Source organism: Fusarium graminearum, chromosome 2, assembly GCF_000240135.3.
Source record: "Fusarium graminearum PH-1 chromosome 2, whole genome shotgun sequence".
NCBI classification, from domain to species: Eukaryota; Fungi; Ascomycota; class Sordariomycetes; order Hypocreales; family Nectriaceae; genus Fusarium; species Fusarium graminearum.
Window position 1 is genome coordinate 5,598,879 of NC_026475.1, and position 26,594 is coordinate 5,625,472.

Sequence of the window (26,594 nt, forward strand, 5' to 3'; positions counted from 1 at the left end):
GACCATCCAAATAGCAAATTGCGCCATATTCGCAGATAATTGTTACTGAACCGCTCACTCAAGTCGCAAATACACCATGAAAACTGAAGCTTACAAACTCACGGCGACAGAAGTCATCGCCAAAATCCGAGATGGCAAACTGTCAGTGGAAGCGTATGCGGAGTCATTACTAGCACGTATCAAAGAGCGTGATCCGGTTGTTAAAGGATGGGTTTACCTCAATCCTGATCAAGTACTCTCTGAAGCTAGAAGGCTTGATCAAATCCCCAAGGAGAGCCGTGGGCCACTTCATGGTGTCGCAGTGGGAGTCAAGGATGTCATCTACACGAAAGGTGAGTCAGTATGCAATGAGGTAGTTTGGATGCTGACCAATGGTTATGAAATAGATATGCCTACTCAGTTCAACTCTCCCATATACGAGGGCGATGCTCCTCAAGTCGATGCAGCCAGTATTATTATCCTGCGCAAGGCTGGTGCACTGATTCTTGGTAAAACGACCACGACAGAGTTTGCAGCTACCACCCAAGGACCAGCTACCACAAACCCACACGATAGTTCTCGTACGCCTGGAGGCTCCTCATCAGGATCGGGGGCAGTGGTTGGCGACTTCCAAGTTCCCATCGCTCTTGGCACACAGACTGGAGGAAGTATTATTCGCCCGGCTTCTTTCAACGGCATCTACGGTTTCAAGCCAACTTGGAACTCCATCTCGAGGGAGGGCCAGAAGATATTCTCAATCATCAACGATACTCTGGGTTTTTATGCCCGCAGCGTGGCTGATTTGTACCTACTCGCCGACGTCTTTGCTCTGGAGGATGATCAACTTCCGAACCAACCCGTTTTGCTTAAGGGACTTAAGATAGGTATCTGCAAGACAATGGTATGGCCCCAAGCAGGCTACGGTCTCGTAAATGCGATGATCAAAGCTATTGAGCTCCTTCGCTCGAACGGTGCCACGGTGACCGAAATTGAGTTTCCAGAGCATCTGCAAGATTTGCCGGAGTGGTACTCCACCATCCTCAGCTCTGACGGAAGAACGGCATTTTTACCCGAATACAGGCTTGATAAGAGTCTTATCTCCGACAAGCTTGTAGGTCACGTCGAGAACCACAAGAAGATCTCTAGAGCTGCGCAGCTCAAAGCTTTCGACAACGTTGCTGCGGCGAGACCTGTGGTGGATGAAATGCTCAGCCAGTATGATGCTGTATTGACACCTAGCGTACCGGATGAAGCGCCCGAAGGTATAGAATCTACTGGAAGCGCAGCATTTTGTCAGATATGGACTGTAAGTATTGTCCCACATATAAACTTTGAGTGTGGATGAAACTGATAGAACACCATAGGTCCTACACAATCCAGTAATTAACCTTCCCGGATTTAGGGGGTACAATGGGTTGCCCATCGGACTATCACTCGTTGCACCTAGATACCATGACAGAAAGCTTCTTGCAGTGAGTGAAGTTGTGGGGGGGATGTTTGTGTGTTCTCTTTGATGTGTCCCTTATCTGGGAGGCAAATGTAAGTCCCCAGGCCACTTCAGAGGAAGTAGAACCTGTCTCCAGTGTTCGGGAAGTTTATCCAAGATTGTCATCTCAACCTGTTTCCACGTAATCTTGTGTTAGGATGATAAGGGCAAAGCAGGAGAGGGCTTACAGAGTCCCAACCCATGGTCCTCTCAAGTACCCGAAGCCGTTATTCAGTTACTCAGTTACTCCAGCAATATGGGAGTTCTAAAACTCTTAAAACCACCATATTCTGTTTTACTGTATCACCAATTATTGTGATAAGGCGGCGCCCACCTCCACTTTGGCCTTCACTGGGTGATCGCAGAACCTTATAATTTATGTCTTTTCTTCTTATCATCTTTTGGCTCCAACCAAGGCTCAACGAATTTTAAGATTTACTAATACGCAACAATCATAAAATTTTCAGTTGGCAGAATTGCTCTTTATAAATTCCAAAGACGAAAGCATAACTTCAGCCAATTTGCAACTTCAACTTTCAGCCATTCTACAACACCTCTGTTCCACCAAAGCAAATTTCAGGATCGTTTTTAAAAATCTCACAAGATGGGAATGAACGTGTCGAGATATGACATCGGCCCTGATGGGCGTGTCAGAGTATACAATATAATGGATCATCCGCCGGTTTCCAGATTTTCCGACACTTTGCCAGTAAGTCTACCATATTGTGAAAAATAGATCGATGAGCACTCACTGACATCTGGAAGCCCATGTATCGTTTGTATCCGAACGACATTGAGTACAAGAGGTGTAAGTGAAGAAGCGTAAGGTGGCCGAGATACACAGACTGACAAGGCTGTAGTGGCGCAGCTCTTCAACGATAACTGGCAACACGATGACAAAAAGGCGACTATCAACGGGATCTTCAAGTGCAGGCCTGAAGAACTCGGAAAATCCAAACAGATGCATGATTTCACAAAGTATTTGAAAATAACTGGTACAACTGTCGAGGCGGCAAAATGGCATTTCCACTGCACCTCGCGAAAGTGTAACTTTGACGAGAGTGTGGACGACGATCGCCTGCTACAATGTGATGACGCAGACACATGCGCGTTTTGTAGCATCCTTCGTGAATCCCTCAGTATGACATACGCTAGTAAGTTGGTCGAGGGTGCTGCGAAACTTGGCACAGCGAACTAACTGGATCTTCAGGTCAGGGAGGGTGGTTCGGGGCCGGTATTTACTCGTCTAACATAGCCTCAAGTAAGTTGACCTGCAGTACTTAACAAGAACGCAACTAATGGGAATATACAGAAGCGGACAAGTTTTCCCACGACCCTGAAGGAAAGTACCATACCGGCCTCCACGCTGTTATCGTCTGCAGGGTCATCGTTGGAAGGGTGCAGTGGACGAAAAAGAAGCTGGTCGGTGTGTCAGGGCCGAAACCAGGCTTCCACAGTGTACGTCCCAGGCGGAATTCTTTCTTTGCACAAGACGCTGATATGTTTCCATCACAGATCCAAGCAGTTACGAAGAAACGCGGCGGGCCAGTCTACTTCCCAGAAACAGTCGTCTTTCGTGACGAGGCCATTCTGCCTGTGGCCGTCATTACCTACAACAAGACGCAGTGGAACCTACGAACCGGGCGAGTGATGTACTAGACAGCAGAGAACACAAACATACGGGTAACGAGATCCCACCAAAATACGGATGGTGTGAGGATTGTTTGTCATTTTTGTTGATATGAGACGGATACCTGGAGGGCAGCGAAGACAGAAAGGGAACAAGTAGAGACTGCGTGGCTATTTGGTTCTGGGATTCTTTTCTTTTCCGTTCTGTTCTTTCCTTCTCTCCCCCACGTTTTTGGCTTCTTGGGTTATGCCCAACAAATTGTGGAATGGCGTTATAGCGTAGCTTTGTTACAAGTATCCTTTTTATGAACACGTGTTACTTCAAATACAATTCTGATAAAACTTTAAAGACTGTAGAAGGGATGGTCTGTACGTTGATGGTATTTCTACACCAAACCATCGACCGTGATTGTGCCTGTTTTTTGTATCATATACTCGTTTACCGCCACATCCTTTCCAGCCTCCTTTCCATACCCAGACATTTTGATCCCTCCAAAGGGTGACTCAGCCGCGGAGGAATTACCTATCAACTCGATTAGTACAGGTTGACCCAATGAGATAGAAAGGAAACATACCAGTATTAAGCGCAATCATGCCAGCTTCAAGATTCTCAAAGAGTCTCCAAATTCTATCGGCATCCTTGGTAAAAGCATAGCTGGCCAAGCCCATCGGCGTATCATTAGCCACCCGAACGGCCTCCTCCTCAGTCTCAAACTTATAAAACGCAGCAATGGGCGCAAAACACTCTTCGCAAGAAATAAGAGTGTCGTGAGTCATGTCCGCCAGGATGGTTGGTTCAAAAAAGTATCCCCCTTCGCCATCCTTGGGAGAAAGACGATTACCGCCCGTAACGATCCGGGCACCTTTTGAAACGGCATCTTTGATGAGTCGCTCAGCTCTATCCAGGCTCTCGGGCTTTGTTACTGGCCCGAGAGTGGTTCCCTCAGAAGCGCCGTGGCCGACGACATACTTTGCTGTTTCTTCCGCGAAGCGTTGAAGGAATTTGTCGTACACGGCTGATTGGACAAGGAAGCGATTTACTGTGACGCAAGCTTGCCCAGCGTGACGCCACTTGAGGCCTACAAGCTCACGTAGGGCTGCTTCTATATCGGCGTCATTGAAGATTAGACAGGGACAGTTGCCTCCAAGCTCAAGGACGACTTTCTTGAGGCCCAAACTGCATAGGTTCGCGACCAAAGTTCCGACGCGCGTCGATCCAGTGAAGGTGACCTTTTTAACAAGGTCATGCTTGCAAAGTGCTTCACTCAGCGACGGCGTATTATCCAAGCTGGTAGGCAAGATGTTCAAAACGCCGTTTGGGAATCCCGCCTCCGAAGCTAACTTGGCCAAAGCCATGGCAGTCACTGGTGTTTCTGGTGATGGCTTCACCACCATTGTGCATCCAGCCGCCAACGCTGCTGCGGCCTTTCGTAGAACCATGGCAACAGGGAAGTTCCAGGGAACGAGCGCTACTGCAACACCAAGTGGCTGTTTAATGGTAAAGACCCGTCTGTTTGGTGCGGATGGCATAAAGCATGTTCCCTGGATACGCTCCGCCTCGCCAGCAAACCATGAAGTAAACGTCAGAGAATAGTCCATCTCTCCAATGGCTTCAGCGTACGGCTTGCCCGTTTCGTAGACAAGCAGGGTGGCCAAATCCGCCTTGTGCTCACGGATGAGGGCATCCCATTTTAATAGCCACTGTGCGCGTAACCTGGGGGACGTTTTCTTGAACGTTTGGAAAGCATCATATGCGACTTGTACGGTGTGGTCCACGTCGTCTGCTGAGTTGTCTTTTACTTTTGCCCAGGGTTTGTTTGTTCCAGGATCTGGGGTTGTCAGCGTGGTAAGAGAGTTGGAGGGGAGGATTACCGAGGACGTCAAAGGTTGCACCTGAGAGGGCGCTTGTTGTTTGACCTGCAATGTAGGAATCTGTAATCAACAGATCAGGACGACTAAGCTGGAGGAAATGTGAGTTTTGGGTACTTCTGATGATGCTGGGTCATGTACCTTGAAAGGCAGTTCGTGTGCCATTGTGCGTCTCGGCGTATTTTCAGTTCTTACTCTGAAGGTTAGCACCGTATCGAAATGAGAGAAGAAGTCTATTTGAGCTAGAAATTCCTAGCAAGTGAGAAACAGTTTCTAATGTAATTGAATACTTGACTGTCAAGGTGTTCTCTGATCAGTCATGACTTTATCCACGGAACATGTTGTTTAGTAATGGTCATCGCGAGTTTCCCCGCTTGCTGATCACCAACCACAAGTGCTGTGTCGCCTCATTACTGCAGACATCGAGTTCAAGCCACCTTCTATAGATAGGCAAGATCGGCATATCATGAGGGCGAAGCAAGAACACAACTCCGCATTGGTAGCTGACCAACAACATCAATGCTGAGGCACGTATAATTATCTCATAACATCAATCACATCGATATCAAACCATATTCCACTCCAGCAATGGGACGCTTAGACGGTAAAGTCGCGATTGTTACAGGTCAGTCCCCTGGGTCTTATCCCGTTACCGTCCAATAGCTGACATAAACTGAAGGCGCGGCATCTGGCTTTGGCCAAGGCATTGCAGAACATTTTGCTGAAGAAGGGGCCAAAGTCCTGATCTGTGACATCAATGAAGAAGCCGGGGAAAAGGTAGCAGCACACTCCGAGGCCTTTGCGTTTCAGGCCATGAATGTCACGAAAGCAGCAGACTGGCAGGCCGCAGTTGCAAAGGCAGTGCAGATCTGGGGACATATCGATATCTTGGTCAACAATGCGGGGACAAGCTATGAGAACAAGGTACGTTCCACACGATAAGAGGGCTACTGGAGGTCATTAATTGACATTGTGGTTTAGAGCACCAATCTAGTCACCGAGGACGAGTTTGACAAGGTCATGAGCGTCAACGTCAAAAGCGTTTTTCTCGGAAGTAACGCCTTTACCACACAAGTCAAAAAGCAAGGCACCAAGGGTTCCATGATCAACATTGCCTCTGTAGGTGCGCATCGCCCGAGACCCGGACTGGTGTGGTACAACGCCTCCAAAGGAGCCATTACAAATGTAAGTCAATCATTCCTGGCCAAGAGGTCTGTATGCAGTGGAAACGAGCTGCATATTGGCGTTGCCATAGGAGAGACAAGAGACAACTAACAATGGAACAGGCCACGATGGGTCTCGCTGCAGAATACGGCCCAGATGGCATACGTGTCAATTCAATTTGTCCCCTTGCCACAATGACTGGTCTTCTTCCCAAATTTATTGGCAAAGAAATCACGCCCGAGGTGCAGAAGGCGCTGGGTAACGTCCCACTTGGCCGGATGGGAGAGATCCGAGATGTTACCAAAGCTGCGGTATTTCTGGCGAGCGAGGAATCCTCATTCATTACTGGTGTAAATCTGGATGTTGATGGAGGCCGTGCGATTTAGACACCTCGGAGGAGACCCTTGTATCTTATGCATATTGGTCGTACTTGTGTGACAAATAACACTACAGTCTGTAGGTAGCCACTCGTTAATAACAAAAAAACAATGCAATGCCAAGTTCAACACAAACAAGGGTCTCTTCCTCTGCTGCATTGGAAACAAGGGCCGGAAGATCCCGCACCTATAAAAGTCAACCAACGACCAGGACCCTGGCAAACGGAAAGTTTTCCCCTATGCAATTTGTCGATCCAACAGTCATGGTCCCATTCTGTGATGCGACATGTTAGTTGACACATGCAACCATGCAGGGTTTATCCTTTACCGCAAATTGTCTATCATGAAATGCAGTATTGGTTAGTTGTTATCTCGGGGCTTTGGGTGGGATGAGAAAAGAAGGCGGAAAAGGTCTTGATATTTGCCGACTCAATGCTGGGGGACAGGTTGCTAACGCCGTTTGGATCGCGATGAAGCGAGGGCGATGAGATCCAGGCGTGGTACTAAATCTAGTCTTCCAGTTGAGGATACAATTATCACATGCTCATATAAAAGGGATCATATCATATCAACAATTGCTTTGTGTACTTCAACCATTAACTATATATATCTCATTGCTACAGTTAGAAGGATCCCTTTTTTTCACTAAGAAGGATAATTCTCCAACTCAAATCTCATTGCGGGTTCCAATGTATCTATTTGACCATCATTATCATAAACTGCGACCAGATGCGCATTTTAGTTCTCTGAGGAAATGTTCTGGCTACTTTTGCTAGAAGGGACATCATTCACGCCAGTCTGTGGGCCCTTGTCACCAGCATGGGCCTCGGAGATCAGCTTCCTATCAATGGCTGCACGCTCTTCATCCGTGGCATCATTGATATGCACAGCGACTTCGTCTCCAAACTGCTTGCCAATCTCTTCGAGAGATAGTCGTGCTGTCTCGGGCCAGAAGAAGTAAATAGCTGGGATGAAAAGAACACTCCAGCAAATAATGAGGAGAAAGTACTTCCATCCCACAGCATTGAATCCAATGGGCGCAGATTGAAGGAGAATGATAGTGGCTAGTTGGGTTAGCTGGTCCATATACGAAGGAAGCGATACTGTTGCGACTTACCAGCGAATTGTCCAAACAGTGACCAGCCTATACCAATGGATCTGATTTCGGTAGGAAAGATCTCTGAGACATAGAGATACATGGTTGTGTTACAGAATGTTCCCTGGAAAGCAAGGTACAAAAACATGAACAGAACGCCCATAGCATTACCCACTTTGTTGCCTGTACCTGCATACAATGAGATCATGGCACAATAGATAGAGGTGGTGATGACAATGCCTATAAAGCCAGTCATGTACATCTTGCGACGAGAATTGACCTTGTCATGAAGCCAAGCACCACCAGGGTTGTAGATGAGTCCGGCAGTTGTTAACCACAGGGCAGATAGCAGTAAAGGCATGTGGCCAGTCTGGCCCAAGCTGGTATACAGAATAACAGCGTAGTTGTTCTTGAGACAGTAAGTAAACATTCATTTTACGATATATGGGCACTCACAATGATGAGAGGACCTCCGAACTCGGCACCCCATTGCGTCATAAATCCGATGATCATGCGTGTGCGGTAGCTCTTCTTCATCACGACAGCCTTCCAAGGGCTTCCGCCATAGGCCTCCAGCTTTTTAGCATCAAGCTCGAGCTGCTTATCGATCTGATAGAACTCTTCCTTTGCAACCAGATCTTCGGGATCATTAGGCGACTTGCGAAGACGTACGAGCACAGACCAAGCTTCATCGCGATGACCTTTGGACATGAGCCATCGAGGCGAACGCGGGATCCATGGGGAACCAGCAAGAAGAACGACTGGGGGCAGGACCTGGAACGCCAACGGGAAGCGCCATCCAAATTCCAGATTGGGGGAAAAGTATACCGCAAAGCCAATCCAAGAAGAAAGCATGTAGCCAAAGACAAGAAAGATGGCGTGATGACCTACAAGCCAGCCTCGGGCGAGAGGGCTGGACATCTCGGAGAGGTACATAGGTGTGACAGTAGCCATGAGGCCGACACACATTCCCATGATCCATCTACCAGCCTGGAACATACTTCAAACACGTTAGCATGAGATGCAACACTCAGACTCTAGACCGGATCTTACGCAAGATTTTGAGCCGCGCATTGAAGGACACCGCCAAGAATACCTAGCGCACAGCCAAATTGGATGCTTCTCAAACGCCCATAGTAATCGCAAGCCCACATCAGAATCAGGCAAGCGACGGCGCCACCAGCAGAAAAGAGGCCATTGGCAGTCGCGATTGCTGGTGTGGTTATAGTATCATAACCCGGTTCACCATTTTGAGGGAGATCGAAGAACTGATACCAGCCAGGTTGTCCGATGGTGCTTCCTATGATTGAGGCAGCGTATCCATATGTCTGAGCAGAATATTAGCATAGATCTTCTTGGAAGCAACCTTTCAGAGGGTCAACGCACAGTACCACCAATGGCAACAAAGGTGATGACAAGCTTGTTGTACAAGCTTGTCTGATTCCCTGTCTGTGGCATTGTAATCGAACGATAATACCTGACAGAAATTTCGATCAGATACGAGAAGTAGCAAAAAAGCAATAAAAAAGATAGAATACGGAACACAAATTAATCAGAAACCAAAGTTCTGATCGGCAATTTTACTTTTTGTCATGGAGGGTCGCTTCGGGTCCTTTTGACACTCCAACCTACTGTACTCCCAGCCACGAGCTCGGTTGCCGATCAGCGGAAGCGTGCTTCAGTTGCCGAGCATCATATCAGTCCTTGTGCTGCAGGGATCTGCATGTAAGTGATAGGCACTGTGGCTTCCTATTGTGATTGTAAAGAGGTCCACTTGGATTGCACGAAGTGGCAGGGTTGATGTTGGCTGTCGACAAACATACATTCAGCACAATAAGCTGTTCAACGAGCTGTGGGTATACCAAGGATCTTGCGAAAACTCGAACCATTTTGACTCTTTTTAGACTGGGCTCCGGCACGGCATGCGATCTACTGACGCAACAGGATGGTGATCACGATTATGTGCGTATAAACAAGGACCAGATTGAGTGCAGCATCTTACTGTTCCTGCATCCCCCAGCTAAAATCATCATCATCTGTGCTCTCAATTCCATAACGATGGATCCTTCTATTATGGAAAAAAGCTGGGACGAACTTGCTGATCCTAAACGTGTCTGGGTTGGAGAAGCAGGGAGTCGAGAAGAAGGTTTGGGCCGTCTTGTTCTTCTTACGCCCGAGCGCGTCGCAAATGCAGCACAGAGCCAGATCAAGGCAGGAATACGAGTTAATCTGGGTTGGGATCTGAATAAGCTCGAGTATGCTTGTTTCAATCGACAGCCATGTGAGCTGAAGATGGTGCCTCTGCTAGACGGTGTAGCATTTGATGATATCTACGTTATGAACCCACGTCAGTACTCTTGACTTTGGTGAGATTATTTGTACTGATATGGTTGCAGAGCAAAGTAGCCAGTGGGATGGCCTGCGACACTTCTCCATGCCTCGAGAGGATGGTAGCGCAGAGCGTGTGTTTTATGGAGGGACTACGAAAGACGAGATTCTGGACCGGTCCAACGATAGAATTGGTATTCAGCATTGGGCTCAAGAAGGAATTACAGGTCAGTTCTCATGTTCGGACTCAGCTACTTGAAGAGAATGCTGACGAAACAGGCCGAGGCGTTTTAATCGACTATGCATCATGGGCAGAGAAAAGAGGTATCAAGTATACGACATTTTCTCAACACACCATCAAACTCGTCGAGATCTTGGAAATTGCCAAGGAATGCAATATCACTTTCCAACGTGGCGACATTCTTCTCGTACGCATTGGTGTCATTAAAGAGTGGGAGCATGAGATGGATGTAGCAGCCAAGCAGGCCTACGCCGTCAGCACAAGCCCCAAGCACGCAGGTGTCGAGGGAACAATGGACGTGCTCAAGTGGGTATGGAATACAGGGTTTGCGGCTGTGGCTGGCGATGCGATTAGTTGGGAGGTAAGTCGCTACAGTCTGGACATGCTTGGCTTTTGATGATTAATGTTTCTTCGCTTCAGGTATATCCGCCTCTTGAGGGAACAATCTTGATGCACGAGTATATGCTGGCTGGATGGGGGATGCCGATTGGTAGGTTCTCTGATGCTCGTTGATATTGCATTCACTAACTCTGCAGGTGAATTATTTGATCTTGAGAAATTGGCCGAGACATGCAAGCAACTAAACCGCTGGACGTTTTTCATGGTTTCGTCGCCATTCAACATGAAGGGTGGCATTTCTTCTCCACCAAATGCGCAAGCCATCTTCTAGTCTAACTTGCTGGGTAACTTGGCTCGGTTGACAAGCATGCATGTGAAGCAAATGGACAAGGGTCCACGTCTTATAATTAGGGCATCCGCCGCCAACAGTCAGAATCATAAGTTCATAATTGCTTTTTGTCGTTTCTCGTTTGCATCCTACCTGAAACTAATGACCTTGGCTGAGAGAACAGTTGCTCAGTCATATGTGACAACACAAGCGACCCTCCATGCCGAGAATCATATCATCAACCTTCTTTTCTCTTCTCTTTACTCGAGGATCCGCTTTTGAGACGCCAACGGGCCGCTTCCGAAGCCGCGGCAGGGATGCCTATGTCGATCATTGACGAGTTTGGGCGTCATGTAACATTGAGCCAACCAACAGGACGTTTTTATACTTTTTATTCTCTCTTTACGAGTTTGAGTGCCGAGATTGCCAGGTTGAATAGTGGGATAGAGGATTTAATCTCGGCACCTTTTTCCTTCTCTAGTGTGCGAGTGAAGATCTTTATGTAAGAAGGTCAAATACGCACCACACCATGTCTCAAGCTTGTCTGCTTGTTGACGAACATTAGAGCCGCCTAACCGAAGGTGATCAACGTTTGATGTGCATGTCGGTTACAACAGGACGTTGGCCTATTCTGTACGTTTTATCATGAAACTTTGACAAGTCATTAAAGTTGCTAGCCCTCGTTCATCCAAACCCAATATTTTCCCTGCCGCGTCCAACACCATCCTTCAGCCCGCAGAAGCTCGCTTAGCCAATCAAACCCTACCATCCCGTATACCTGATCTCCGAGCCATAGCCAACAAGAAAAGAGGAATCTACGATTGTGAATCGATCTTTGTATGAATGTCAATCGAACAATGCAGTGCCACTCAGGGGCAAACAACTTGCTTCGAGGCCGAGGCTCTTCTGTGACTTGTTCAAATCCTTGTAATCGGAAAACAATCATCCGGTTATCTGTCATGTTTTATTGCAGAATCTATCTAGCTTTTACCAATTATGACATCCGTGGCCCAAATGTCCGAGCCCAATAATCTTGTAACCGCCCGCTGATGGCCGCTGAGAAGACTTGCCACTTCAGTTTTCTTGGCCCTGTAGCGGATCAGGAGACTTTGTTGATATACATTGCATTGCATCCTCTCGGCTCCGTTACCGATCATCAAATTCTCCGTACATTTATGTCGAGTTCTCAGTTGCTCAAGTTCACTTACAACTTCTCCTAGGGTTTGACGCTACGATACTCGAGTTGAAAGCCACAATGGTCAAACCAGGAATGGAGCCCCCGCTGGGAAAAGAGTCAAATTTTGACGATCCTGATCGTGAAATGTATTACATATGCATTGTGTCGAATTCTATTGCAATGTCGGTATGCTCTATTTTCATGTTTCTCAGGCTGTGGGCCCGTTATAGGCTCTCAATGAGGCTTCGGATGGATGACAGTATGACCAAAGTCTTTCCTCTCACTTTATGCTTGCTAACTTGAGATACAGTTGCTTGTGTCATCGGATATGTGAGTTATCGATATTAAGTCTCCATGCTAGATCCACTAATATTTTCTTTCAAGATCGGGTTCATGGGGTATTGTGTGATATGCTTGTTGAGTGAGTAGCTCAGCTCATGCTTCTCAAGTGTACGAAGCTGACAGCGTCTAGTGCTAAGATATGGAGGCGGTTTGCATCAGTGGGATGTTCCTGAGGATCTAGTGCCCAAGTATAGCCAGGTAGGTTGTCAAACCACATTCAGCAGCAAGTGTCATGTTCTAACTCGATCTCAGACAGTTTATGCAACAATGGTCAACTATGGTCCAACAGTCTTCGCCATCAAAGCTGCCATCCTGCTCTTCCTAGCCAGCGTTTTCGCCCCATATAAGACTTATGTAAAATGGATCTACGGCTTCCTGATCGTCATGGGTATTTACTACGTCGTTATGCTATTTCTCAAAATGTTCATCTGTCGTCCCATATCCATGTTCTGGGGGGCCACAACCGATGGCCAATGCTTCAATCAGCGTGTCCTCATCCTGGTGGACAACATCATCAGTCTTCTCAGCGACATCGTGGTGCTTCTTTTGCCCTGCCCTCTTACCAAGAAGCTCCAAGTAGGGCTGATGGCGAAACTCAAGATCGTCGCTATCTTCGGAGTTGGTGGTATTGCCTGCATCTTTAGTCTCGTTAGGCTTGTGTTTATCATCCAGAAGGGGGAAAGTCAGGATCAGACCTACGTTTTTCTCCAAATCAATTTGACTGGGTGAGTCACTAGTACTTCTCCAAGTCTGTTCGCAGCTAACCAGAACTAGAATCGCCGAGTGTGGCATCGGCCTTGTCTGTGCTTGCTTCCCTTTCATACCAATGCTCTGGAAGTCAATTCTCCACAAAGACAAGCCGGGATACTCGTCTAGTTATTCCCGATCGCAGTTCGAGATGATGAGCGGGTCGAACAAGAGGTCGCGAAGCGCAACAGACAATGCAGAGAGTGCTCACTATAAGGAGGATATGGGTAGTGATGAGAATGTCCTTATACCCAGTGGCAAATCGTATGTCACTACCAAGATTAGAGCTGGTGATGATGGCACTGAGCGAAACAGTGTTGGCAATCAGAGCGGAGGTCGTGGATCAAGTCTTGATGACTCTCATATTCTACGGACAGTGGAGGTGGTTCGACAGTACGAAGAGCGTTGATGCTCCCTACTCATTTCATTAATACTCATTATCAAGATATGCTTGTTGCTAGTCGCGATGAGATACTAGTTGATCAAAACATAATTTCATTACTCGTAAATATAATACGTAATAATACTCAAATTTCCTCTCATAGCTCCACACATTCTAGACGCCGCCACACCAAGCCCTTCGAGTCCACAATTGCCCACAAGTCTTGCTTGATACAAGACTTAGTACTTGTATCGCCAGCCGCGCTCGACACCAGAGTTCTCGGTCCAGCCCTCTTGCTCGTCTAGCTTCTTGTTGAGCTTGATAGCTCTCCATCGGACGAGGAAAGCAGACAAAATAGTCAGGGCACATCCAAGAAGGAGGAGACCACCAGCCATGCGGTAGAAAGGCTCCTGGCTTGTGGGGTAGAAGTAGGGGCTGAACCAATGGCTGACCTGGCTGATACAGTTGGCAATGGCGATAAGAGCTGCCTTCTTGGCACGAGGAGCGGGAACGACAGTGGTTTCCCAAGAGAGCTGCAAGTTGAGACCGTTGTAGGTACCGCAGACAAGAAGGACGATACCAATGTACCGAGCGGCAACGTTGATAGTACCGATGAGAATACCGCAACCAGCAGCAGAAAGGATGATTGGGATGACAATATGGTATGTGGACTCCATGAAGTGACCACAAGACCAAGCGATGAGACAGGCGGCAATGTAGGCAAGAGCGTAAGGAGGAGCCTGGATGAGGTAGGTGGTCATCTTGTTGAAGCCAAAGGTCTTCATGATGGATGGAAGGAAATCCTTGAAGCTCTGAGCAGTGACGAGAGCGAAGTGCATGAGGCAGAAGTACCAGGTGAAGGGATCGCGAACGGCGTCCTTGACACCATCCCAGGTTCCACCAACACCCTCATCGATACCACCGTTGGAGACAAGGATACGGTACTGGGCCATCTCGCGCTCCTGCTCAGTGAGGAACTTGGTGTCCTTAGGCCAAGAAGGGAGAACGAAGAAGGCGATGATAGCGATGAGGACAGAGACGATACCCTCAATGAGGAAGAACCATTGCCAAGCGTGCATACCGGCAATACCGTCCATGTGCTCAAGAATACCAGCAGCAAGGAAACCAGAGATGATGTTTGAGATAGTGTTACCAGCATGCCAGATAGCCATTCTGAAGGGACTCTCCTCTTTGGTGTACCAGGATGAAGTCATGAGAGTCAGACCAGGGAAGAAAGGAGCTTCCATCAAACCGATGAAGAAGCGGACGACACAGAAACCGACACCGTTGGTCATGGCGGGCATGCAGATAGTTCCAGCACTCCACATGAGCATGACGGTGGGAAGGAAAAGCTTGGGGTTCGTCTTGGCCATGATGAGGTTACCGGGGAGCTGGCCGATGAGATAACCGACGTAGAATGTAGAGATACCAGTGTTCCAGATCGTATCGGACATGCCGAGATCTTCCTGGAGACCGGCGAGACGAGCGTTGGAGACGTTGATTCGATCGAGGTAGCTGAGTAAAGTTTATTAGTCATTGAGTTTCATAGGGCTGAGTGTGAATCGACTTACTTCATAAGGAACATGAGAGTGACACACGGCATCATGTGCCAATCAACCTTGCGAAGAACGCTCTTGTTGAGAGCCGCCATCTGGGTCTCAGAAAGATCCCTCAGAAGAGGGAAACGAGCCTGAATCTCAATGGGGGGGATGTTGCCGGGAGCGTGAACCTCCTCAACCTCGGCGAGTTCAAGCTTTTCGTCGCGGACATCATGGTCGCTGGCGTTGTTGTGTGTTGCAACCATAGTGGCGACTTGCTGTTGAGCAACCGAATGGAGAAGATAGTTGTATAGATGAGAGAGGATGCAGAGACCAGGAAGAAGCTGCTTGAGAGTCTGGAGAGTGAGATCTGCTGGTCCAAAATCTGGGGTAGGAGGATGCCCAGCTTATATACACAGCTTGGCGAAAGCTTGGGAAGTAGAGTCACTGCTTGTCTTATCATGCGTAACCGAAAAGTTGCGAAGGAAAATTTCCGTCAGTGCGTCCAAGTTCTCGCCCTTGATCCCTCTAATCGTTAAAGTTCGAACTAGCTTGGTTAAGCTTAACTGCCAAGACGCGGAGAACCCAGCTTACGAGGGCCTCGAATCGTGTGGTTAGACAGTCTTTGCGGGGAAAACCTCGCAAAGCTGGGGAGACTAGGTCAAACTATTGTCTGTCTGCATCGTGGAGATTCCCGCGGGACTAAAATGCCAAGGCCTTCCCGGTTTTGGGGGGAGACATTTATCTCGATTTTGGGGAGGAGGAGTGAGAGAGATGGTAAGCGAATATTGTACGGGAAGGGCGGGAGCTGAAAATTAAGCTTAAACAGGGAATTGGGGTCAAATTGTTTGCTGGATGTGGTATACGACTCCGAAGGCCGATCCCGTACCCCCGGTCTGGGGATTGGGAACGTGGTAATTCCACGGGTCAGTTTTCTCTGTTAGGCGAAGAGGAGCGATGCCAATGCGGGGGAGGACCGAGAGCTGGGTAAAAGTCTCAGTCTGGGCACATGACAGACAGACTGTCGGTATCAGTCAGCGGTAAACGGTAAGCGATGTGGCGAGTGCAGTTCTAGTCATGCAAGACTGTGGCCCTGGGCGATGATCTTAAGCAACAGACAGAGAGTAGGTTGCAGAATTATCATGAGAAATGGTGGAATAATTACAACAGAGTATACTATTTCATCTACAAGTGACGTTCTGATACCAAGATCAATGCCAAGGGCAACAAGAGAACAAAGCTTTTGCCAATGCTGAGACAATGCAGATCGAATTCATTGGCATCGACGATATTGTGGGGGAAGGCATTGGCAAAGAAGCTTAACTACAAGGTTATATCTCTATTTTGCGGTTTTTTATGGGTAATGCCGATCGTAAATGCACTGTCACCATGGGCGAAGTTGTCTCCATTTGAGATGCAGGGTAACTTGACACGATTAAACAACGCACAATTAATTGAAACATTTAATCGAATATGAGGTTTTCCATAATTGAATTGAGATCGGAATATCACAGATACGTATTTTAGTAAGGCTACCAATACGTGATTGTATACCAACTTTGGGACTGTACATATATGAACTATAATGATGTAACCCTGGTGTTTTAATACCTAACTCGGACTTGGACAACATAACATCAACAGTTTCACCACTCCTTCAACAATTGCAATTGAAGATAACTATCGTGTAAATTGTTTTTGGTGTTGAGAAAAGGCAATGTCGTCATAAATAATGTCAAGACGATATCCTCTGCTGGCTCGACCGATAAGTTGCGCATCACTTCTTAGACAAATCATGCGACGATGCCAATGATGCAGTAATTATTTCGATTTAACGCGTAAATTCATTCTATCAGACATGACCCAATGCAATGCCCTTTTTGAGAAATAAAACAAACACCAAACACCCTAAAATGCTGTGATATCATCCAACGCAACCCTCTCTTTTCCCTCCCTCATGATACTCGTCCTTTTTACTTGCCACCCATCAAAAGCGCGGCAATGTTCTCATAAGCTGTGAAAACAATACCGCCGCTCAGAATCAATCGTCCCAATCGCATGGTGCTTCCACTCCAGAAAGCCCTCACGCCTCCATCGCGAACGACAGCGCGGAACGCCTCGCCCATAGACACACCCTTGGCAGATTGCGATCTTGTCTTGATGGTGTCAAAAGGCTGTGTCGCGTAAACAGTGATGACACCGGCGACGGCACCGATTCCGAAAGTGACGAAGGGGTTCTTGGCATCAGGGCCGACAAACTCCTTGAGGATGTTGTAAGAACCCATTCGCACACCGGATGTAGCGGATTGCTTGAGGGTTGTGGAGGTAAGACCACGGTAGATTTCGCGGATACCTCGCTCAGCGGCAATTGTGCGGAGAGCGTGGAAACCACCATTGAGACGCTTGGTTCCTGATCGCGCATCATCAATTCTAATCATGTTAGTGATTTATTTCGTGATGAAATGTGTCAGGGGTCCTTACAGGGCAGTCTTGATTCGCTCAGTGGGTGTAACAACAGTCACACTCTCGACAGCTCCAGCAATCATACCACCGAGAATGTTCTTTCCAGGGGTGAGCTTTCCATTTGAGTCGGCCAATTGAGCCTTGACAGTGTCAAAGGTCAAGAAGCGAACACCAGCCTTGGCAGCAGTTCCCTGTCAAACAGATTAGACACAGCACATAGATATAGGCATTGCGATACGTACAGCAATCAATGAAGAGCATCCAGTGTAAATGGCGCGGACTCCATCAGAGCGAATAGTAGTTCCAATGACGGCAAAAGGAGATCGCGACGTCTTGACGCCTGGTTGTCTGGCACCCAATTGAGCAACAGTCTTTGCCCACTCAAAGGGGTATGTGATGGTGGCTTCAATACCACCAGCGACAGCACCGGCAGCAAGAGAAATACCAGGTGTGATCTTCTTCTTTTGTTGGGGAGTAATCTTGGGCGCAGTCAATTGCTTGGGCAATTGCTGAGCAATGGGTTGTTGTGCTTGTGCGGCGTCCATTTTGTTTTGTTGGTTGGTTCCTGTGAGGCTGAAAGTGATGGTGGTGAGGGGGGAATATGCAATGCACAATAATAAATCCTGGCCAAAAAGAGATTACGGTAGCGAGAAAAAGGGAACTAATTAAAAAATAGGCGGGAAAGGACGAGGTTAATAAGCCGTTTATTTAAACGAAACGCCTCGCTGGTACAGCGCCCGAGTTTGAGCCTCAAAGATAACGATGGTCCACTAATTATTAGTTGAATTAATTACTGGTCCGTCTCGTCTCCCATGGGGGAAGGGAACGACGGAAGCTTACGGACGGGTAAGGCTTCAGTAACAATATCAGCAATAGAGACAGAGATAGCAGACCTAGAATATCCCGCCCTTAACCGCTAACCGTAAATAGAGCCGCGGATCAATAGTGGAACCGACCGAGAAAAGGCCCAGCTCAGCAACAGTCTGTGTCTGTGTCTTCCCGTCTCTTCCCGTGGCGCGCTTCTCCCTCTTTTTTCCTTCTTCCCACCAAGCAAATACTGCAAACAAAACCCTTAGACTATGCCAGACGCTCAGCCTTCCTCTACCCGCGTCCGCAGGCGTGCAACTGAAGCCTGCACCTTTTGTCGCAAAAGAAAGGTACATCATCTGCATGACTAATCATCTTGTACCCCATCTTTCCCCCTTCTCCTCATGTTCCCCATGTTTGCTCCCTGCAGGCCTGACAGCTCATCCATCCCCTCATACAAAAGTCTCTGTTGCATCAGTCTTCCCGCGGGACTAACCAACCAACCACAGATCAAGTGCAACGGACAACGCCCGTCATGCATCAATTGCCAGACATACGAGAAAGACTGCGTCTACGAACCTGTTCCCGACGTCAATAAAGCCGAAGGTCGTCAGAGACATCAGCGTCTCAAGAGCAAGAACCGTAGCGCCAGCGTCAAGGCTAGGACTGTCTCCCCAAGCGCGAGCGCTACTAGCGGGGTTCTCCGGCAGTCCAACGAGGTGCCAGCACCCGCATCAGCCTCGTCAGCGACAGGTGATAGTGAAGCAGCTGCAGTACCAAATGAACGTAGTAGTCAGCAATCAAGAAGAAAGAGCCATGATGGCACCCGCGGTAGGGGTAGTAGCAGTAGTGGTGACACAAAGCCTGCCGCTGTTGCTCCTCGACAACAATCCTGGCAGGAACCTGCTCCGGACTCATCATCGCGACCCATGGATCCAGGTGTCGCCCGTCTTCTCGTCCTAGCAAATGGCGAATCAAGTTACCATGGTCGCACCAGCGCCCTCTTTGAAGATAATGCCCAAGACCAGGAACGGCCTGTAGAGCAAGAGGGCAATCCGCGAATGCCGGACCACTGGGTAGAACGTGGTCTTATCGCAGAAGCGGCCAAGCAACGTGGGTACCTCCCTTTATACTACTCGAGATAGTCAACAGATAAAACTAACGTGCGATACTTGCTTGACTCAGGCCAATTGGAGGACATTCACTATAGCAAGGGCCAGTTCGACTTTGACGGCGTCGATCCTGATCTGGGAATGCATCTCCTCTCGCTCCACTGGAACCGACAGCACCACTCCTTCCTTATTACCTATCGGCCAGCCTTTATGCGGGACATGGCCTGCGGTGGACCCTACTTTTCCAAGCTTCTACTCAATGCCATCTACTTTGGTTCATCAAAGTTCAGCCCGCGCCTCGAGGTTCGGAAGGACCCAAACGATGTCCGTACCGCGGGATGGAGGTATCGCGAGAGGGTGCGCGAGCTGCTGGGCGGTTCGCTCGACAGGAGCGACATCACTACCATTCAGGCGCTGCTTGTTATGACCAATTCCTTGTTTGCACTTGGTGATGAAAGGAGTGCTGCGTGGTTGTATGCTGGACTCGCGTTTCGCATGTTGATTGATCTTGGGCTTCATGTCGACTTGACAAACTCACATATCTTCTCAGATGAAGATCTCGAGATACGTCGGCGCGTGTTTTGGGGGGCTTTCGGTATGTTGTCCTCATACTCTATCGATCCCATCAATGCTAACTCATCGCAGTGGTCGACAAGATCCAAAGTCTGTACCAAGGACGTCCTGTAACTCTCAAAGAAGCAGACGCCATGGTACCCATCAAGTTCGTCGATACATACTCCGAGCTGGAATTCTGGCAACCCTTTGCCTACTCGACGTCCAAGAACGACTATACGGGCTCACCGGCCTATAGTATCTCGACCTTCACTGCCTTGTGCAAGTTGTCAATAGTGATGAGTGACATTATGAGCTGCATCTACACCGTGCGAACGACAGATCAGAACCCAGGCGAGCTTTCCACAATGCTGGACAAGCTTCAGCGCAAGCTACGTGAGTGGCAGGATGGGCTGCCTGATCATCTCAGGCCTGAAGCAGCGAGCCAGCCTGGGGCTGAAGTTCCTCCGCCTCATGTTTTGAGTCTTCAGTAAGTCAACTTTCCACGGCTGATGAGATGACATCCGGCTAACAATTTAGTGCCATGTATTATGTTCTCGTGATACTTCTTCATCGACCCTTTGTTGCCGACGGTCACTTGTACAACACCTTCCGTTCGATCTCTGTTGACTCAGTCATCAAATGTTCGGCAGCGGCATCAAGCATATGCACACTTCTACGCGCCTACCATCGCGCTTTTTCCGTTCGTCGCGCGCCATACCTAATCTCTTACGCGACATATGTCGCTGCGACAATCCACTGCCGTATTGCAGCGAAAAACGGCAAGGGCTCCACAGCCTATCTCAATTTGATGACATGCCTGTCAGTCTTTAAAGAAAACCAAGAGACCAATTCGGCGGTTCAAAAGGCTGCAGTTATTATTCACAGGCTCATGAGTAAGTATGGTGTTGTGGTGGAGGACATTCCCGATGACGCACTGGAAGCTGAACCCGCCACACGAACGCGGGAACAACAGCCACAGCAACAACAGCAGCGCATTGCGAACCAACCAAACAACAACTACGAAGGTCTACCTAGTAACACAAATCCCCGGAACAACAACGGTACACCTTCGAGTCAGGAACTGCACACGGTCGAAGTCAGCCCCAACAGTGCTGTGCCCTCGCCTGGATCGGACTGGATCAACATCGATGGCATCATCCAGAGCTTTCTCCGCGATAATCAGCAAGGTGACTTCAACAGCGAGCCAACCGCATACGGAGCAAACTCGAATCAGGTTGGTCCGTATCCGCACCCCCATGCCCAGTTCCAGCATCAACAACAGCAACAAACTCCAAAAATGGCGCAGCAAGGTCCTGATGGAGAGCATTATCTCCACCAGCAACAACCGCAACCTGTCTATTTCCCCGCAAATAACTTTCCCACGGGAATGAACCCTGGCCTTATGACTCCAAATGTGTCGGTGCCGGCAACAGCTGCCGAGATGGAGAATGGGAATTCATGGCAACAGCAACAGCAGACATATTGGCCCTCCAATCAAGATGCTGCCTTTTTGGAGGACCCGATTTTCGGGTTCAACGGCTCCAATTCTGGAGAGTTTCAATACATGGGTCGTTGAGCTAACCGCTTTTCGCCACTCTTGTTCCGTTCCCGTCTTCTTTTTCTCTTCCCGCGGAACAAGGGCCCTGTATCGTCAGCAGACATGACGGGAACTTGGCACCAGGTTTCTCCCACGGCATTGCATGGCATATCCACAGACTCACTGTTCCCTTCCCGGGGCATGACACTCCGAGTGCAAGAACCATGTCACTAATCCGCTGCCAATACCCGTTGGCAGTACCAAGCCCGAGAAATGGCGAATTCGTTGCCGTAAACAAGATTTATTTAACTCTTGTTCTCTTTTCAGTTATTCGTATCTTTCTCGAGTAATGTATATTGTGTTTATTTGCTTTACTTGATACATTTATACAACAACACTATACTGTAACTACCTGGCTTGACTCGATACCCAATTACACTATACTACACTGTCACACCACAATGGCTATCCAGGTCCAAACACAGGTGGAGGAGCACTACCCTACCCGACATGCCCTCTCATGCGTGCTCATGCGCGCAGGCACATCAAAGGGTCTCTTCATCCACCGCAAAGACCTTCCCGAGAAGGAATCTGAGTGGGCTCCGCACCTGATCTCAGCTCTCGGATCACGAAACAACGACGCGAAGCAGGTCGACGGTGTTGGCGGTGGTTCATCAACAACTTCAAAGGTTGCTGTGATTGCGCCTTCGGACCGCGAGGATGCTGATGTTGACTTTACCTTTGTTCAAGTCGCCGTTGGTAAAGAGTCCGTCGATTTCTCCGGCAACTGTGGAAACATGAGCTCTGGTGTTGGTCCCTTTGCTGTCCAAGAGCGTCTTGTCACTCCCCAACAAGGACAAACAACGATTGATGTCAGAATCTTCAACACAAACACCAGCAGAATTATTGTCGAGACTGTTGAGATAGACCGAAACGGCGACTTCAAGGAGGATGGCGACTTCTTCATTCCCGGTGTTAAGACGTCCGGCAGTGAAATCAAGTGCGCCTTTGTTGATCCCGCCGGTAGCATGGTCGGCTGCTTGTTCCCTACAGGCAACAAGCAAGACTGGCTCGAGGTTGATCCCTCAGCTCAGTTGCCCAACGTTGCACCCTTCAAGATCCGCGCGACATTGATTGACGCCGCTAACCCTTTCGTCATGGTCAGCGCCGCATCTGTCGCCGAACATCTCAAGTCCGATGATGTCCCCGAGACAAAGCACGCTCTTGTCGAGGCTATTAGATGCCAAGCAGCCGTGGCAATGGGCCTTGCGACAAGTACCCAGGCCGCCAGTCTAACACGCGGTACTCCCAAGATCGCTATTCTCTCACCACCAAAGCGATCCCCCGAAAGCAAGACCCCCGATATCTTTGTCCTGTCTTACTCCATGGGTCTTCCCCACCCCAGTTTCCAGCTCACAGGTGCCGTCTGCCTTGGCTCAGCAGTCAGCATCCAGGGCACCATCGCCGCCGAGCTATCAGCTATGGTTGAAGGCCCTCCTACGCCTGAGCGAACACCGTCACCTGTGTCGCAAGAGGATCAGCGAGAGAGCATGTCCAACAAGAGACAAGTGCTGATTGAGCACGGCAAGGGAACAATCCCCGTGCTTGTGGAGAAGAAGGGCGACGATGAGATTGCCAGCTGTGCCGTTTCACGAACAGCGAGAAGGCTATTTGAGGGTCGCGTTATTTACTATTTGTAAACATTTGTTGTGCATTTTAAACTAGCATCATTGTTATGGCGTATATGATATCACATGAATTGATTTAATCTTTTTTACAGTTACACTCTTATTCCTCGCTTATCTAATATTTTGCATGATCTGAAAATGTGATGCCCAATTGTTGACCTGTATTGTGGGGATGCAGGTTGCTAACTGACATGACTCAGAACTAACAGGGCAATATTTAATATCTATCGAACCATTTCCGGTAATGATTGTTGCTTCTTTATACATCAAAAGGGAGCCTTATTTAGCTGCGCCTTTCCAGCCGCAAGACCCAATATGCAACCACTGCATTAATCGCATCAGCTGCTGAAGAAAACCACCAATCAATCCACTAGTCTCCAGTCCCCCATGTCAATGGCAGCTTGAAAGAAAGGCTGTGCTGGCATAACATGCAGATGCATTGTGAAATGGCTCAGCTGATTTCCTCAAATACTTGGATCTGCCAACTCTGAACATTTCAACAACTTCTCCCTCTTCGCAACGACCCTTCAAGAAACCGCAACTATCACCTGCATACACGGTGACCTTTAGCGCTATCTGTATCTGTAATGGCGTTTCCACTAGAACAAATGTACCGCAGAGACCTGCACCCAGTGAATGAGATAAAAATACAAAATGGTATTTTTAGTACTGGACAAACTGTCGCTCAAATATGGGATATGAACGTTTTGGGATTCCAAGACGAAATATTAGACCATGATACCCTCAAGTCACGACTTGCTAAACTGGTTCGTCTTTGACCAATATGATCTGAACCGACTCTAAATACCGAACTCATAGGAAAGTTTCTGGAATACACCCGATAAGACAAAGGAATCATTCGGTGGATGCCGCAAATTTATTCTTGTGTAAGGGATCTTCCTCTAAAACTTGGTCTCAATTTGTTGACATGAGAAGAACCACCATTGGAGATCCTACCACTGCGTGGCGGGCTCTACAACTTCGTATGGATGCTCTAGGTTGCATTGTTGATATGGCCAAATTTAATCAAGCCCAGTCTCAGAGGCTCTTTACAACATGGCTACCGTCTATATCGACCTACATTCAATATGACGACGACGACACGACCCCTACGCATCTAAGTTAGTGAGCTTACGTTATGACACACGAATGGCCTGTTGACCTCTGATTAGATATCGTCTTCCGGTGCCCAAAGAATAGCAACTCACTCATCTGTTCTATGAGGATACACCTTGCATCCCTTGACTGCTTTGTCTTCATGAGCGCAGTCTACGCGAATGATGCAAAAGACATCCGATCGCGATGCATAGCCAACATTGATCTGTTGCGAGTCCATCCTCTTTACTTCCTATCAATCGTCTACGAGAACCGCTACGAGCGATGGACCAACTGGATCGCCAAGATATGGAATGAAGTAGCCCTGATAGAGACAGTGACAAATATGACGCATCCAGATTGGAGAGCAGGTTCAGTTCAGTCACACGAAGTGCGGTCCCTGTCGACCGTCGAGAGTTTTCTTCATCAGCTGCACGCTACTAACCTTGAGTTATGCCATAGCAGAACTGTTATGTCATATGCATTTAGATTCGGAAACCGTTGCTTGGAGATTATAAATGAGATGGATGAAATGCGGAGAGGTCTAGGGATGACGTCTCTATCCCCACGTCAAAGTTCGGAAATGAAAGATAATTTGGAGGCAATTTTAGAGCGGCTGACTTCGTTGTCAGATCGTATATCGGAATTGAAGCAAAGACTGTCTAGCCAGATCACTGCGGTAAGGCTCCTTCGAATGCCAGTTTATCCAAGTGTTGTTCATCTGACATTATTGCCTGTCTTCAGTCATCTAGTTTGATAGCTCAGAAAGATAGCAGGGTCAATCTAGCTATTGCCGGACTACAAGCCAATGATAGTAGAACCCTCAAAGGTATCGCAATACTGACACTGCTATTTCTGCCTTCGACGTTAGTCGCTGTAAGTACTGAGTATTCACCCTCTGTCACGAAGATTCACAGTCTAATCGAGGGCAGACTCTGTGGACCACAAACCTGTTTAAGTTTCAAGGCGCTACTAATTGGAAAGTTTATATCAGCATAACGGCTGTTCTCACATTCCTGGTCATCTCATGCTCCTGGTTCTACACTCGACTCTTTCAACGACGAGATAATGACCGCTGGGCAAGGTTTGCGGCATATGATCTTGGCTTTAATGCAAACAGTAAACCTATGTAGCACAGTGGGGAGCAACAATAGATACATAGGAAAACCTAATGACAACGTTTAAAACCGATGGTTACTCAGGGCTCAGTTATGGCCCGTTTCCAAACATTGTCAATCGTCTCCCAGTATGTCTCTGGACTCTTCCTCATATGATCCACATGCCCACTTTCGAAGATCTGACTCTCGGTTTTATACCCGAGCCTCCTCCCTCGTGCAATATGTTCCTCTATATGCTCCGCCGGGATCAGAATATCTTCCGTCCCATACAGAAACAGCCTTGTGCTGTCTTTACTCTCCCATTTGTCATCAAAGAACAGTCTTTCACAGAACTTGGGATTCGATTCGCGACCGGTTATAAAGTCAAAGAGATGGATAAAAATGAAGAATCCGATGCAGAACGTTTGAGTGATGAAAAATGGCCAGGGAAATTTTGCCGCTGGACCCATGGCCATGGCTTTCGACCATCGTTTGAGGTTCGACCAGTTAGGCTTGGTCTGCCCAGGCGTCGAGTCATAGACTGTCAAGACATGGGGCATCGGTTGATTGTAAAGCTCCCTGTAGGCGTTCAATGTGCATGAGTAGTTACCAACGCCGGAGTTCGACAAACAATGGAGCAGAATCGAGTCAGATGAGCTGGCTACGTCTTGAGGGAATAGTTCATTGACGACAGGCATCATGTCTTCAGTTCTCTTGGATACATGATCAAAAAAGCCTTGACCGATAGGCGAGAGGACTGCAATCTGCTTTGCATGTGGGTAGAGTTGGCGATATCCGTCGGTGAATTTGGAGACATGCTTTGGAGGTGCGTCACCCCAGCCGTACACGATGACGGCGTGAGGGTGACCCGGAATTGGTTGCTTTCCTCCGAGATCTTCGCCTTGGCGGACGAACACTCTCTTTGACAGGGATTTGAAGCCTGGGAAGTTGGGCTTGGTCTTGGCCATGATTGTTTAATGATGAGAAAAGCTAGATTTTGGAAAAAGGTAAAATGATGAAGATGAATAAACCAGGTCCGCCGCAGCAGGAATGCTCGCTTTTAAGAACTCACGTCCGGATAAGCTTATCTCGTCTATCTGTTCCAGTAACATGACAGCTTGCTATAGGCTATATTGCTTCACAGTTGGCACCTCAATCTTATGTCAGATCTCCACTCTGGCTTTCTGATTGCTTAAAACGAGGGGCGAGGTTGCCAAG

General features: G+C 48.1%; 13 protein-coding genes across 13 annotated transcripts; 8 read left to right on the top strand and 5 right to left on the bottom strand.

The window, feature by feature from the left end:
- Positions 1 to 76: 76 nt before the first annotated feature.
- On the top strand, positions 77 to 1,784 carry FGSG_03938 (uncharacterized protein; the record flags this gene model as incomplete). The annotated part of the gene is made up of 4 exons (XM_011323427.1): positions 77 to 332; positions 387 to 1,285; positions 1,344 to 1,451; positions 1,623 to 1,784. 4 exons carry the CDS (start codon positions 77 to 79, stop codon positions 1,782 to 1,784), a joined length of 1,425 nt encoding a protein of 474 aa, XP_011321729.1.
- A 449-nt stretch (positions 1,785 to 2,233) lies between these two features.
- Positions 2,234 to 3,124, top strand: FGSG_03937 (uncharacterized protein; the record flags this gene model as incomplete). The annotated part of the gene is made up of 5 exons (XM_011323428.1): positions 2,234 to 2,273; positions 2,326 to 2,619; positions 2,676 to 2,726; positions 2,778 to 2,923; positions 2,981 to 3,124. The coding sequence occupies 5 exons, from the start codon at positions 2,234 to 2,236 to the stop codon at positions 3,122 to 3,124; spliced, it is 675 nt and encodes a 224-aa protein (XP_011321730.1).
- A 354-nt stretch (positions 3,125 to 3,478) lies between these two features.
- On the bottom strand, positions 3,479 to 5,259 carry FGSG_03936 (uncharacterized protein). The gene is made up of 4 exons (XM_011323429.1): positions 5,105 to 5,259; positions 4,967 to 5,054; positions 3,670 to 4,923; positions 3,479 to 3,617 (listed from the first exon to the last, which is right to left on the bottom strand). The coding sequence occupies exons 1-4, from the start codon at positions 5,126 to 5,128 to the stop codon at positions 3,481 to 3,483; spliced, it is 1,503 nt and encodes a 500-aa protein (XP_011321731.1). The 5' UTR covers positions 5,129 to 5,259; the 3' UTR covers positions 3,479 to 3,480.
- A 292-nt stretch (positions 5,260 to 5,551) lies between these two features.
- On the top strand, positions 5,552 to 6,675 carry FGSG_03935 (uncharacterized protein; the record flags this gene model as incomplete). The annotated part of the gene is made up of 4 exons (XM_011323430.1): positions 5,552 to 5,588; positions 5,643 to 5,887; positions 5,945 to 6,148; positions 6,250 to 6,675. 4 exons carry the CDS (start codon positions 5,552 to 5,554, stop codon positions 6,511 to 6,513), a joined length of 750 nt encoding a protein of 249 aa, XP_011321732.1. The 3' UTR covers positions 6,514 to 6,675.
- Positions 6,676 to 7,007: 332 nt separating this feature from the next.
- On the bottom strand, positions 7,008 to 9,108 carry FGSG_03934 (uncharacterized protein). The gene is made up of 5 exons (XM_011323431.1): positions 8,987 to 9,108; positions 8,654 to 8,928; positions 8,057 to 8,600; positions 7,622 to 8,009; positions 7,008 to 7,568 (listed from the first exon to the last, which is right to left on the bottom strand). The coding sequence occupies exons 1-5, from the start codon at positions 9,056 to 9,058 to the stop codon at positions 7,243 to 7,245; spliced, it is 1,605 nt and encodes a 534-aa protein (XP_011321733.1). The 5' UTR covers positions 9,059 to 9,108; the 3' UTR covers positions 7,008 to 7,242.
- Positions 9,109 to 9,658: 550 nt separating this feature from the next.
- Positions 9,659 to 10,839, top strand: FGSG_03933 (uncharacterized protein; the record flags this gene model as incomplete). Its single annotated transcript, XM_011323432.1, has 5 exons — positions 9,659 to 9,947; positions 9,997 to 10,155; positions 10,208 to 10,530; positions 10,590 to 10,659; positions 10,706 to 10,839. 5 exons carry the CDS (start codon positions 9,659 to 9,661, stop codon positions 10,837 to 10,839), a joined length of 975 nt encoding a protein of 324 aa, XP_011321734.1.
- Positions 10,840 to 12,091: 1,252 nt separating this feature from the next.
- Positions 12,092 to 13,511, top strand: FGSG_03932 (uncharacterized protein; the record flags this gene model as incomplete). Its single annotated transcript, XM_011323433.1, has 7 exons — positions 12,092 to 12,159; positions 12,226 to 12,272; positions 12,324 to 12,343; positions 12,398 to 12,434; positions 12,486 to 12,553; positions 12,608 to 13,080; positions 13,130 to 13,511. 7 exons carry the CDS (start codon positions 12,092 to 12,094, stop codon positions 13,509 to 13,511), a joined length of 1,095 nt encoding a protein of 364 aa, XP_011321735.1.
- A 212-nt stretch (positions 13,512 to 13,723) lies between these two features.
- FGSG_03931 (uncharacterized protein) lies at positions 13,724 to 15,288 on the bottom strand (the record flags this gene model as incomplete). Its single annotated transcript, XM_011323434.1, has 2 exons — positions 13,724 to 14,999; positions 15,056 to 15,288. 2 exons carry the CDS (start codon positions 15,286 to 15,288, stop codon positions 13,724 to 13,726), a joined length of 1,509 nt encoding a protein of 502 aa, XP_011321736.1.
- Positions 15,289 to 16,995: 1,707 nt separating this feature from the next.
- Positions 16,996 to 18,030, bottom strand: FGSG_03930 (uncharacterized protein; the record flags this gene model as incomplete). The annotated part of the gene is made up of 3 exons (XM_011323435.1): positions 16,996 to 17,452; positions 17,504 to 17,676; positions 17,728 to 18,030. The coding sequence occupies 3 exons, from the start codon at positions 18,028 to 18,030 to the stop codon at positions 16,996 to 16,998; spliced, it is 933 nt and encodes a 310-aa protein (XP_011321737.1).
- A 675-nt stretch (positions 18,031 to 18,705) lies between these two features.
- FGSG_03929 (uncharacterized protein) lies at positions 18,706 to 21,535 on the top strand (the record flags this gene model as incomplete). Its single annotated transcript, XM_011323436.1, has 4 exons — positions 18,706 to 19,405; positions 19,478 to 19,999; positions 20,050 to 20,446; positions 20,497 to 21,535. 4 exons carry the CDS (start codon positions 18,706 to 18,708, stop codon positions 21,533 to 21,535), a joined length of 2,658 nt encoding a protein of 885 aa, XP_011321738.1.
- Positions 21,536 to 21,957: 422 nt separating this feature from the next.
- On the top strand, positions 21,958 to 23,196 carry FGSG_03928 (uncharacterized protein; the record flags this gene model as incomplete). The annotated part of the gene is made up of 1 exon (XM_011323437.1): positions 21,958 to 23,196. One exon carries the CDS (start codon positions 21,958 to 21,960, stop codon positions 23,194 to 23,196), a length of 1,239 nt encoding a protein of 412 aa, XP_011321739.1.
- A 575-nt stretch (positions 23,197 to 23,771) lies between these two features.
- On the top strand, positions 23,772 to 25,412 carry FGSG_12350 (uncharacterized protein; the record flags this gene model as incomplete). The annotated part of the gene is made up of 6 exons (XM_011323438.1): positions 23,772 to 23,951; positions 24,004 to 24,071; positions 24,121 to 24,305; positions 24,357 to 24,958; positions 25,024 to 25,155; positions 25,197 to 25,412. The coding sequence occupies 6 exons, from the start codon at positions 23,772 to 23,774 to the stop codon at positions 25,410 to 25,412; spliced, it is 1,383 nt and encodes a 460-aa protein (XP_011321740.1).
- Positions 25,413 to 25,477: 65 nt separating this feature from the next.
- FGSG_03927 (uncharacterized protein) lies at positions 25,478 to 26,344 on the bottom strand (the record flags this gene model as incomplete). Its single annotated transcript, XM_011323439.1, has 1 exon — positions 25,478 to 26,344. The coding sequence occupies one exon, from the start codon at positions 26,342 to 26,344 to the stop codon at positions 25,478 to 25,480; it is 867 nt and encodes a 288-aa protein (XP_011321741.1).
- Positions 26,345 to 26,594: the final 250 nt, after the last annotated feature.

Bases quoted from the DNA above. Each gene is read 5' to 3' on its own strand.
- FGSG_03936 (XM_011323429.1), bottom strand. From the start codon at position 5,128: ATGGCACACGAACTGCCTTTCAAG. The intron at 5,055-5,104 runs GTACATGACCCA...CATTTCCTCCAG, and splicing joins CACACGAACTGCCTTTCAAG to CTTAGTCGTCCTGATCTGTT. The intron at 3,618-3,669 runs GTATGTTTCCTT...TCGAGTTGATAG, and splicing joins CATGATTGCGCTTAATACTG to GTAATTCCTCCGCGGCTGAG.
- FGSG_03934 (XM_011323431.1), bottom strand. From the start codon at position 9,058: ATGCCACAGACAGGGAATCAGACAAGCTTGTACAACAAGCTTGTCATC. The intron at 8,929-8,986 runs GTGCGTTGACCC...TATTCTGCTCAG, and splicing joins TTGTTGCCATTGGTGGTACT to ACATATGGATACGCTGCCTC. The intron at 8,010-8,056 runs GTGAGTGCCCAT...TACTGTCTCAAG, and splicing joins TCGGAGGTCCTCTCATCATT to AACAACTACGCTGTTATTCT.